Genomic DNA, 13,028 nt, shown 5'->3' with positions numbered 1-13,028 from the left:
CCTCGGCAAATTACCCTGTTCTAGCCATTTTTTGAGAACTCTAGCATGGGAATTATATAAGCATGATCATATCACATGGCTCTCCACTGTTTAATAGAGCTGAGCAGGGAAAGGCACTTCCTTTTCCAAATACCTCAGGCGGCCCTACAGGAAGTTGTGCTTTTAGGGTTTGGATGCTGATAACAGATGTGGCTTGTGATTGTCCCTTACCCACCCTGGAGCTCTCTAGAAGACTACAAGCATCTGAATGGTCTGGGAGGGTCTTGGCTAATGGTGCTACGTGCCGTACAGGCTGTAAGCTATGAATGATACAAAACGCTGTTAGATTGGTTGGCTGATACATCCCTTCCTCCTTGCAGGAGGCACATAGACACTCCAGGTTGAAGCCACCTAATAAAGTGCTACAGCAGGACTCCTGGGGCTTCAGCAACTGCCATAAACACCTACCTTCAGAGGAGCACTCAGAGAGTCGATTGACATGAGAAAGGCATCTATGGGACCCCTGAGGGGTGGAGAACATCATGTTTGTCTGACAGCAGTTCTAACCTTGAGAGTCTTGGCAGAGCTCAAGCAGAGCAACCTTTAGCTTTTGAATAAGCTCAGAAATAAGTTCAAAAGATTTAAGAGAAACGTAAAGTTTTGTGAAGGCTTCCAAAGTCTAGAGAAGCATATTTGTGTTACGATTCAATATATTGTCTGCATATATGTGCTTATGTTTGATAATAATAGAATAAGTACAGTTCTATATTAAAAATAGCACTTGTCATTCATTTCATTCAAAATGTTGAAGCTAAATTTATATGTTTTCTCTCTTTAAATCTTTTTAAATTGGGTTTTGACAGCAGTGCAAGTCAAATGCTCCACAAATCATTTACATATGAATTACTTTACAGATGTATAAATGAATCCAATGAGTATTTAATTCTGATTGGAATTAATCAGTTGATTCTATTGGTTAATTCTGTTGTTTTTTTGACCAATGAGATTATTTTCAGTTTCATTTATTAAACACTGTTGGCTCATTTACTTTGGAATTATAACATTTCAGTTCTGTGTCTTCTGGTGCCAGCTCTATTCAAAGTAATACACATTTTTAAACAAAACTACAGTTTAAAATCTTAAAATTAATAAAATTTTCATTTTAACATTAATTTATTTATTTTGTTTGCCATGGGACATGGCAGTTTTCTAAATATGAACCCATAAAATACACCACAAATGCACCATAAAATGATCCATCCATTTTATTCTCGCACCATAATCCTAATTTTCCAAAACCATACGATTGCATTATTTGCGGAACAGAACCAAATTCAAATCTTTATTCAGTGATCTTCATCTGCAATGAAGTAGCGAATGTAAGGCTGTGTGTCCACCAAAGTGTTTTTCCCCGAAGCTAGAACATTTTTCCAATTGTTTTCAATGAGAGCGCCACTTTCTTTCAAATGGCAGCAGTGTGGCAAGGTGCTGTGCATTTTTTTTTACGCTGAGCTCTCTGCATTTTTTACCGGTCGCCGAGAGTTGAAGAATGTTCAACTTTGGGTAAAATGCAGCGCTCATCATTGTCACTTTTTACCCAGCCGTCCAATCACAGTGGAGGAGGGGCGGGACAAATACCACACTGACCAACCATCACATTCTGCTTGTACAACGATAACAAACCACCACAAGCAAATCAGATACTAGTAAAAGTTCAGCAGCTATTCCGTATAATAGCACATACAGCGTCTTAACTGAAAAAACAAACAAACAAACAAACAAAAAAAAATGCTGCGGCGCCAAAGTGCTGTCAGGCGCCTACAGCAAGGCGTTTTCAGCTGGCTAAAATGTTTTGGTGGACACGGCCTAACCGTGAAATCCCGCACTTTTGGGGGATGTGTGGTTTTGAATAAGACAAGAATGCCTTCACAAAGTGGATCATGATTTTCAGTCATTAACAACTAAAATATTATTTAAAACCACACAAAACTGTTACCACCAGTGAGCACTTTTGAATGCAACACATCATCATTGGTACTGCTTTTTGCAAATAAATGATTGTGATTAAACTTATGTTACAAATTTGTATAGGGTTAGATTTAGAGATAGGAGAGGTATTTATATATTTGATTTTTTGTAAATAAAATTGTCACAACTTTTTCTATGGCTGTTACTTATACATTGTTGAAAATGGTTATGTTTAGGTTTGGGGATAGGGTATATAAGAGATCTAAAATATACCGAAAATATAAATATATTCGTGATATAAAGAATTTGTAAATATATTACATTTCTATAGCTGTAAATATGCAATATTGCTTAGATTTTAGATGCTGCCACTATGTCCATATTTACTTTTCTATATATTTTAGCATCAAACCAAACAGTATAGTTTGTACCTGTAACCGTTACGTACAACATATAACAATGAGACCAGGCTGGGTGCTCTCCATCCCAAGTCTTTGCGATTATATGTCGAGAGTAAAAGTGACAATTCACTGGCTTTCCAACCATTATCATAATATCCAGATGTGGCACAAAAAGTTTTTAAGCCATGTTAGCCCATTTTCCACAACTATGAACTCGCACAGCTGTTTTCTGACTGACAAATATGCTCCATTTCATCAGTGACAGGACTGATTTCGATGAAAATCTTGGCAGGTACAGAAAAATGAGGTCATTGGGATAATTGCTCAGACACTCTGTTATTACTCCTGGTTGCTAACAACAATCTTTGCATAGCTCAGATGTGCCAGTTCAAAAAGAGACTAACTCCTCAGAGCTATAGTTACCCCTGCCCAGTAATCAGAGATCATTGCTTGTACAAATCTTTGCAAATTGTTAGATATATTGCTGATGAATTAAATGTTCAATTTAAAATGGCCAAGGACTTGTCATAACCAGCAGACAAACATAAGTGAGACAATGAAACTTTGTTAAAGTAACTGCTTTTGCTCTCCTTTTTCAGACCAGCAGACCAAAGTATACATTCTAATGTGATTCAGATATAGAAGTACAGGTATTCAGCTCTATAATACCATGTAACATCCTTATACGCTCACTTTTGTTTTTCTGTGATAAAGTATTCACTCTTAATTACTAAGTGGGCCCCTTGAAGTCATTAAGATGTTATATCGTCTTCACTGATAACATCTCAATCACTGCTGATTTACAAGTGAACAGTTGTATTCGTTCAACTAAATTATGCTCATGCTTGTTCTGCCATATTTATTAGAATATTGAACCGCTCAAATATACCACGCTCTCATAACTAAAGAGCAATTTTAGTCATAGCTTTAGATTCATTTGACATAAAACTTTAGAATCGCTTAAAATAAAAAATAAACAGACAAAGATTTTTACTTACTTGTAATGAGCATTGTTGTTCGTTTGGTTCTTACGCGGAAATGTCATACAAAAAGAAAAAAGTGTAATAAAGACTTTCAGGCATTACTACTAAAAAAATAATAACCTAGGCAATAAGCTTCAAGCTTCTATTAACGGATGCAAAGTATTGCTACTTTTAGGAGAAAGCTAGGATTCTCATTCACACCGGTCACCATAATGAAATCACAGGAAAGGCATTCCCCTCTTTCCTCACTGGACCAAACCAAACACAACTTTGACTGGGTGGGTTGATTCCAAAGTAAACAATGACTTTTGTCAAGGTTATTTACAGTGAGTGCCTGAAATTATTCTAAGCATTTTGAACAACTGTTGTATGTACATGTGTCTTCAAAAGGCATATATTAATCTAATGCATTACACTATAACCTTTTAGTTTTATGAGGAATTTCCCTTATAACAGTACTCAGTCATGAAATAGTATGTGTAGATAGTGCCAGTTCAGTGATACCTCAATGAAAGTTTTGTGAAAAGGTTTTAGATTTGAACATCTGCTCTTTTGTTGCATTTCTTCGAAGGACAGACGCAAAGCTATGACGGTAATGAGTGCCCTAAATCCCATAAGGATATCGACACAGCCCATCACAGCTAATAGTTTTTGACTCTGAGGCTTCATCAGGACTTACTCCATAGTAACCCATTAGCACTAATGGCTCTCATTAAACACACCGGTGTTGATTACATCCTCTTAAGTGAGAAAGCCTGAAGTTCTCAGTTCGACATTCTCTCCAAAGTGAACATTGAAAGTACAGATGAGGACAGGATGGTTTACTTTACTTTGTTTCTGCAAACATTTCCTAGACTTGACTAGAGAAACTAAGAAAGTGTTTTATAATGAATGCAGTTCTATGCAAATCTAATCTGACCTTTTCTGTTTACTGTAGTTGTCAGTTTTCTTAGCAGACAATTCTGTTGTTTTGTATTAAAAATATCAGTGTCCAGCGGAAAGAAAGGGGACGGAATCACAAACCAGGCATGTGATAAGTTAGCGGAAGACATGACAGGCGTCCTGGCTCCATCGTGTCCCCAGCCTGTCCCACCCTCGCCTGAGGGTGGGATGGAGTCATTTGGCGGCAAGGCACGCAGCACTGTAACAGTGCAGTTTCCTTTCTGGCTCTGTGTCAAATTGTTTCAAAAGTGTCACTATAAAAGCCTGTTACACTGGAAAAAGTAGAAGTACTAAATGGAAATGCACAATATGGATATATCGACATTTCCAAACTTAAAATACACTTTGTGTAAATGCAAGAAAATACATCTATTTAGATTGACAATAAATAAAAAGTTGCCCTAAATTATGTAAGAAAACACAAGTAACAAAAAAAAAATAAAATAATTGAATATATATTGAATATATAGACCTATATAAATCTACATGTGCGTATATGGTCAGATCACATTAGCCTGTTATTAGGGGCCAAGCACCGAAGATGCGTAGGCACCTATTGTATCCGCTGGCATTCTTATTATTATTCTGGTAACACTTTACAGTAAGGTTCATTAGTTAACATTAGTTAACTACATTAGTTTACATGAACTAATAATGAACTGCACTTCTACAACATTTACTGATCTTTGTTAATGTTAATTTCAACATTTAGTAATACATTATTAAAACCTTAACATTAGTTAATGGACTGTGAACTAACATGAACAAACAATGAACAACCTTATTTTCATTAACTAACATTAACGATGATTAGTAAATACAGTAACAAATGTATTGCTCATGGTTAGTTAATACATTAACTAATGTTTAACTAATGAACCTTATTGTAAAGTGTTACCATTATTCTTCTTCCGTTTCTTCTTCTTCTTCCGCTGTTGAATCTATGGAAGCCCATAGAACCGTATAGTAAAATGTTGTGAAATTTGGCACTAAGATAGAGGTCAGTACCGACATTAACCACACCGATTTTGGTGTCTCTAACTCCATCCCTCTACCGCCACCATCTGTCCAAAATTTAAATAACTCATGAACGAATTTTACGTAGTGCTTGCAAAAATAGATGTAAGGCTGTATCTCTGCAATGCTTTATTGTATTCAGACGTATTTATGCGTTTCGGCGCAGTGCCACCTACTGGTCCAGAGATACGAAAAATGGCTATGGCTATAAAAATGAATGGTTTGTCCAAAAATCATAAAAGTTGTCTCATTAGATTCTTGCATCATGCCTGCACCATGCTGAGTCAAATGATTTTTTCCATATCAGCCTTTTTGGATTTTGTACTAAAATGCTGTATTTTATGAACGCATTAGCGAATCGTTACGAAACTTGGTATGGGTCATCAGCACAATGCCCACTCTAAAAGTTTCATTGCACCTTATGGTCAAAAGTTATAACATTTTCAAAAATGCTAATAACTTTTGAGTTAATTAGCCTATTGTAATGAAACTGGTCTTAATAGATTCCTTGGGTCATACCGAGAACATAGATATCAATTTTGCCATAGTCAGCCAAACTTCCTGTCCGCCATTTTGATTTTCTTAAAAAAAAACTACTTTTACAAACTCCTCCTGGTCTATTAGTTTGATTTTCACCAAAATCAAATTGTATCGTCCTCAGACCATGCCGGCAAAAAGTTATTGATTTCGTGTCGATAGACAAAACCGTTTTCGTATACCACAGCAACAAATTTGAGGTATGATGCCAAAACGACTTTTGAGGCTGTATCTCTGCAATGCTATGGAATATTGACACCAACCTTTGCATGTTTCATTGTCACCTCACTCTGACTACACTGCATCAAATTGGTCACAGAGCCACCTATTGGTCAAAAGTCATAAACCATTAAATCTTTACTAGTGACTGTATTTATGATTTTTCATTCATTTTGCCTAAAAGCATCTTCATATGCCTTTAATTGCTCATTGTTGCAGTTGGTCTGATGCTCCCAGCCATGGTGGCATGACTCATTTGTGCTTGGCCCCTTAACGGCTGTTTGCAGCTATATTTTTTTTGTATTGTTTTCCATATGTGTTCTTATTAAAACTATAATATTGTTCAATTTCAGGGAATGACGGTTCTTAATATGCCTTAAAAACATTGAGTCAGTATTCTTGGTAATGTTTATTTGATAAGGACAAGTGCTGACATTTTACATGACTCTCGTAATAAGTATATACACTGCCTGCTTTCCATGGCAATTTTTGTAATTGAAAAACTCAATTACTATTTACAAAATGAAAGAGACTGGAAAAAGATGTATTCGGGCATAAAAAAGTATGTTCACTTTTGTAACCATACTATTCAACGTCAAAAGGTCAAAAGCTTTACTGACAGTATAAAGCAAATATAAAGTCTCTCTTTTCACTTCCAGATTGCTTTTGTATCTAGCCTCTTTGGATATCATAAAAGAGGCACTCAATCCCCAACATTAATCGCTTGACAAAGTTATTTATTTTTTTTTAGTTTTTCTGTGAAAGAATTGCTCTTGTTCTGGGTAGAGCTATTTTGACACCTGGGGATAATTACAGCTCTGTTTAAGATTTGTTTTGTGTACCGCTTGGCATTTGGATTGTCACAGACTTGTCAGATCCCTTCAAGAAGAAGTGCATTTGAGAAAAAGAGTCATTCTGTGAACGAAGCTGGCACAGACTTGAATATACCCCCGCAAAAAAATCATTCCAGCTCAGCTCACATAATTGTGTGTTTTCGGACAGGCTGACGTGAACTAGTGGTGGCAGGACTATCAGCGTGTTTCATTTCAAGAGAACACAGCATACTACTTTACTCCGGTGGCAGCCTTCCGCATTCATTAAAGGCTAAGACATCCATTTGATCAAACTGTGAAAGAACGGCGTGAAAAGGAGCTCGTAAAAGAACGGTGATAGAGACTTGCACTAACAAAAGTGTTCCAAATCGAATGGAGATGAATGGCTTTGTTTTGGACTTATGTGTTTAGTTGTATACAAAGCGACAGATGGCTGACGGCCGTCTTCCATGAACTCGTCAGAAACTGCAGCTCTTTCCTCATTCTGTCAAAGCGAACCTGCTGTTTGCGTGATAATAAAGTTGTGTCTGGGCATTCTGTTGACCCCCTGGTCACCCTTTACAGAGGTTACACAAGCACGTTTCCTTTTCTCAAATACAGGAAATAGACGACCGTAAAGACATATTTGTGCAATATTATTGAAGGGTGAGCCCCTTGTGTTTTGGTTATATTTATAGATGGGTTCTTTTGTAAATGCGAGGAAGAGCTTTGAGAACCGGCCAACTTGAATCCGTGGCTGCCTCTGAGTCTCTCCAGTGGTATTTCCTATATTTCCGTAAGCGTTCTGCTCCAAGAACTGGCTGTCCTTCCTGTACACACACACTCTGTCATCGCAGCAGCGACTATCAGCTCCACTTCCACAGGGCCCGGGGCACTGCGGCCCCTGATCTGACTGTTGTGCAGTCATAATCTTCTCTGGTTCTGTGACTGTGACCTTCTAGGAGGGCGGTGGAGATAGCAAATTAAGAGTGTGAAATACATTATCAAGATAATCCAGACTGCGGAGATGACTGCTATTTGAGACTTTCTCTCCAAGTAATGGCCTTGCAGAACTGAGAAAGCCAGCTAATCAATCTGGTGCAGGGGCAAGAAGAGATGCAGTGGGCTCGGGTCCAGATGCTTTCAAATGAGATTCAATTAGGAGTGAATATGATTAGAGATTACATTAACAAGTGCTCATAGCTGATCTGTGGCACTTAGTGTTTGCTGTGGCCTTGGAAGACCTGGCAAACTACTGTCAAACTCAAAGAGTCCAATTGGCCCTCAGGTTTTATGCGGCACTAAATCAGGCATGTCCAGAACTTTGCAATCAGAACTTTGTAAAAAGAAAATGTCATATTTAGGGCCTTTCACACTGAGCGCGAGTGAGCAATGTGAATGTACGACGCGATAACGCTCTTGAATTGAAACAATATATCCCAATGAAGCTAAAAATGTGACAAAGCGAGATTTTTTTTTACGACCATTGTGCCAATTGATGCTAATTGTAATGCAACTGTTACCTAGCTGCGATTATATTTTATGTTGTATTTGATGTATTTGTCATTATTTTTGAATGACAAGGTAATTACAAGGAGAAACAATGTTTCTCCAGGTTGTGGAAAGGTTTTAAGTGTTGTCTGATTGACTGATTCAGTGTAGTGATAACACCACTGTTTTAAACTATTTAACTGGGGAATTATGCTCTCAGTAGTTTAACTTATCTGCCTAGGTTTTAGTGGACAATTTACTATTAAAAATTCCCACTTTATATTAGGTATTTTTAACTACTATGTAATAACATTTAAAATTAATCAACTGATACAATGCACTTATTGTGTATATACATGTTTTTACATTCTACTTATATTTTTTTTTAAAAAAATACCAGCATGTAATTACAGCTATAATTACATTGTTGACCTTCCCTTATCCATTAACCCAACTTTAAACCTAACCATACCACCAAACCTTGAAAGTTACAGGTGTCTGTAGTTGCATTTTACCGTTAAAAAAATAAAGCTTCTTTTACTGGAACCTAACAATAATTGATTTTAAAACCTCTACAATTGCAGATATGACTACTTGTAGTATCATCATATATAATCATATTAGTTATTACTGGTAAAAATAGTCAGAATTGCATTATAGGAAAGAGGAAATTAGGTGTAAAAAAGTAATTTTGTTTTTAGCCTTTATGATTTAAGTTATCAGCATAAACGAGTGCAAATTTGAGCTGTTGGAGGCATTAGAGGGTTTGAGATAGACTTCAAATTTGGTAGGTACCAGGTCAGACTGTTATATCTGTGTGCCAAATTTCATAACTTTACCACAAGATTTTCTCTATGGGCTGCAACACACCAAATGCAAACAAACAAACAAATAATAAATAATTAAATAAGAATAATCTTAATGGTGATGTATGTAGTTTCTGCGACACTAGTGGGACTTAGCAGAATTATAAAAATAAAGCATATTTTCAAACAATTGCATTTTTGACATGATGCACCACAAAGTAAACTATATAAATTGGAACATTTGTCTTTCTGAACAGTGCATGATGATGCTGTATGGTAAAGAAGTGTCCATTGTAGCGCGTTGCATCGCAATGCCCCATTCACTTCGACATGTTTATGACCTGTTTCATCTTTAAAGGTATAAATGCAGCGCAATCTGGTTTGAAACTGTATTGTCTTTTTCTGTGTAACACGCCATTCATGGTCCCACACTGGCTAAACACCCTCTGTCTCCGCCTTCTACAGTAGCCACGCCCCAAATTCACACTATAGATTGTCTAGAAAGAGATTGACGGATCTGAGCGGGCCGCTCTCAATGTTTAGATGGTGCCTTAGAGGCTCAATGTTTACACTTTTGGGGGAGATAAACCCATAAATGTCTAAGTTTAATTACCACTAAAACAGGGATATTAAAAGTCAAGTCAAGTCAAGTCACCTTTATTTATATAGCGCTTTTTACAATGCAGATTGTGTTAAAGTAGTTTTACAGTGATAACTGGTATATAATTTTGGCTGCACAGCAGCTCTTAAAGAAAATGGTGTCAATGCAGGCAGATCAAAACACTGTTGAATATCAAATATCAAGTGTCCCCAACTAAGCAAGCCAAAGGCGACAGCGGGCAAGGAACCCAAACTCCAACAGGTGACATCAGGTGGCAAATAGGTGTTAAATGGAAAAAAAAACCTTGGGAGAAACCAGGCTTAGTCAGGGGGCCAGTTCTCCTCTGGCGAACAGTGCTTTGTTACGATTCAGGTAGCTATCATAATTCCGATGGGATCGCAACATTCAAAGTATTTATTCCAGTTCCATCCAGTTGAGGATCGTATTTATCACGCAGGTATGGACGGTTTGTTGAGGAACTGTGCCACTGGCTGTCGTGTTGGCTAGCTTGCTCGGCAAGCTAAGTTGGCTAGCCATACATACATCTTTTTACTGACCAACTCATTTTTGCTGTCTGAACTTTGTATCATTTTGGGTAGCTCTGAAATGTTGATTCTCCATTTGATGCCTGCCTGAAGTTTTAGACTTGGAAAGGACAACACGATCAGGCATTAGATGCTGGTGGTCAAACGGGCAGCAGTTGTTTCTGTTCGGGACACAGGCTTTAACAAGTTATCCAGTTGTTCTTGTTGTTGTAGTCTGTGGAGTGGAAAACGTTCAGTCGTGTTGGCATGAAGGTCAATTTGTTCTGTTCATGAGGGATAGAGTGTTCCTATCAGGATATCCCCAAGCCAGCCCATGTTGTTGGTATCGGGGTCAAAAATAGTGCTTTCATTCTCTTGTCCATCACAGGAAATGATCATGCACAGGGGCTACAAAGTTCTATTTTTCCCTTTGACGTTTTATCATGCAAAATATAATTGATTTAGTGTTGTGTAGATCATCAAGCCCTCCATATGTTTTTCTAATACATTTAAAAGGGGTCATGAACTGTGTTGTTTTATTGTTTTATAATGTTGGGTGCACTTATAATATTGCTTAAATATGCTTTTTACATCAAAAATTGTCATAATTTAGAAATAAAAGGCATTTTCCCTGATTTTAGCCCTCTTATTTGAACGCTCTGTTTTAAGGGGCGTTTCTGCTGTGAGACTTCTGTGTAAATGATAACATCGTTGGATAACATCTTTGCCTATAAAATAGCTAAGTATTACTCTCTCGAAAACTTTTAGCACGTTTTTACTATTACAGCTCTCAAGGTTAACTAATCATGAAAAGTGTTGATTATAGCATTACATTTAGATCTATAGCTTTATATTGTCGTGCCATAAAAGACATATTGTTGAGCTCAAGAAAGCAGTGATCTCATCATTGCAACTCAAGAGTCCAAAACTCAGTCACTGATAAACTCGCGCTGACTGATTGACAGCTCCAGCGATTGTAAAGGCAACGTTCTTTGATCACTTCTATATATAATTTAATCACCGTTTAGATAACAGATTATTTTCATCCTACTAAGAAAAACAACATTAAGTTGACCGTTTAGTCATCGGTTTGATTTACTGACACATAGACAAAGCACATCTGACTGTACATGAATCATTACATATCAGATCAAGCATTAGAATGAACACAGTTACTTACATGTTGTTGCATTACTGTCGAGTCCATACCGTAAAAGTTTGTTTGCAAAGCCTGCGCCGAAATGTGATTGATTTACCAAAGAATCCACAGTGAAATGTACAAATACAAATAAATAATGCTTAACTGAGACATTCACATTGTTGAAAATAAATAACCATATTCCTAGCATTAGGATCCTTTGAAAGGTAATGTTATTTTTAGTCCTGTATCGCTCTTCTCTCCTCGTCACTCACTAACACGCCAGTGGGTGGTGCTAACATTGCAATGATGAAGTAGGCGTTGATTTCTTCTGCGGAGGCAGCGTTTCACCTATCTATGAAGATAGGGACATTCTGAGAGTCGTTCGCTGGGCCTGGTGTCAATAAAAGCTTTTATTGGACTAACAAGGAAGTTTTCAGTTCTGAAACTTACAGGATATTCTTATAATACGATGACATCATATATCAAAAGCTCAAGGAAAAGTTGATTTCTCAATTAATGACCCCTTTAAATGAAGATGCAGAAATGTCTTTTACGAGGCCTCGACATCTTGGCCACAAGCACTGTACTTTCTTTTTCTGGTTTGGAAAACAAGATTACATATTCAGCTTAACATCTGATTCTAAATAAGAGGGAAATGGCAGAATTGCAGCAATTGAGAGGATGGCTGCATTGAAACAGTTTTCACACAGTAAAGGAGAGCACAGAGAGAGAAAGAGAGAGTATGTGTTTGCTTCTCCTCTCGAGTTGTAATGCCAGCTGCCTGACTCTCAGGGGGCCTGGAGCCAGTATGCACAGTGTGAACTCAGTATATGCAAACTGTTTAGATTCAGCTTTGCATAATATCTTGCTGGCTTCAGTCAGCAGTGCCAGAAACTGTAAACACTCATTCACCTACATGTATATATACATGCACCCATTCATCGTCTCTTTACAGCTATAACTATAATATAAAATCACTCACAGTTTATAAAAGCTGAATCATTTACTGTAGCTGACGCTTTTATCCAAAGCAACTTGCAGTACGTTTTCAGTTACCAGCCTAGATCTTTAACCATACAAGACTGTGAAAGCATTATAATGTGCTTTCAAAATCAAAACCAAGTGCATCTGCGATCAAATGTTGCTAGAGATTTTCTCAGGCTATGTCTACATTAATGCGGATAAATTTGAAGATGCTTTTTTCTTCAAAATGCTGTCCGTTCACTTGAGTGTTTTGAAATCACCTTAATGCACATGCGTAAAATCTCATGAAATTGCACTAAAATTATACCTAGAGACCAGACATATTAAAGTTCTCATGCCATTTCTCTAACACAGTGGTTCCCAACCTTTTTTACACCAAGGCCCCCCTCCTCTCCGAATCAATACTGCACCCCCCCCCCCCCCCCCCCCCCGCCTTCAGGGTTATTTTTGGCAAACATACTTTGCAGAGATTCTTAAAAGTACTTACTCTGCTCAGTAATACAGTAACTTAAACAAATAAGCACAAGTCAACGTGCCATACCAAACAAGACCACAGGGAGATACCAAAGGACTGAATTTAAATACTATGCAGATCCATTCAAAATTATTAAACACATATAACA

At 37.3% G+C, this 13,028-nt stretch overlaps 1 protein-coding gene across 3 annotated transcripts in view; it reads right to left on the bottom strand.

The window, feature by feature from the left end:
* si:dkeyp-23e4.3 (rho GTPase-activating protein 7) overlaps positions 1-13,028 on the bottom strand; it is a 71,517-nt gene that overhangs the window by 20,389 nt on the left and 38,100 nt on the right. Inside the window, exon 1 of one of the 3 annotated variants that reach the window (XM_051878775.1) lies at positions 3,347-3,560. The exons of the other annotated variants lie outside the window; for them this stretch is intronic. Coding sequence (XP_051734735.1) covers positions 3,347-3,359 — 13 coding nt within the window. The 5' untranslated portion in view covers positions 3,360-3,560. Of the gene's footprint in view, positions 1-3,346; positions 3,561-13,028 lie in introns of those variants that run through there. 3 annotated transcript variants of the gene reach the window in all.

This window comes from Ctenopharyngodon idella, chromosome 21 (assembly GCF_019924925.1).
Source record: "Ctenopharyngodon idella isolate HZGC_01 chromosome 21, HZGC01, whole genome shotgun sequence".
NCBI classification, from domain to species: Eukaryota; Metazoa; Chordata; class Actinopteri; order Cypriniformes; family Xenocyprididae; genus Ctenopharyngodon; species Ctenopharyngodon idella.
The sequence above is the reverse complement of the archived record's forward strand: the minus strand, read 5'-3'. Positions and strand labels throughout refer to the sequence as shown.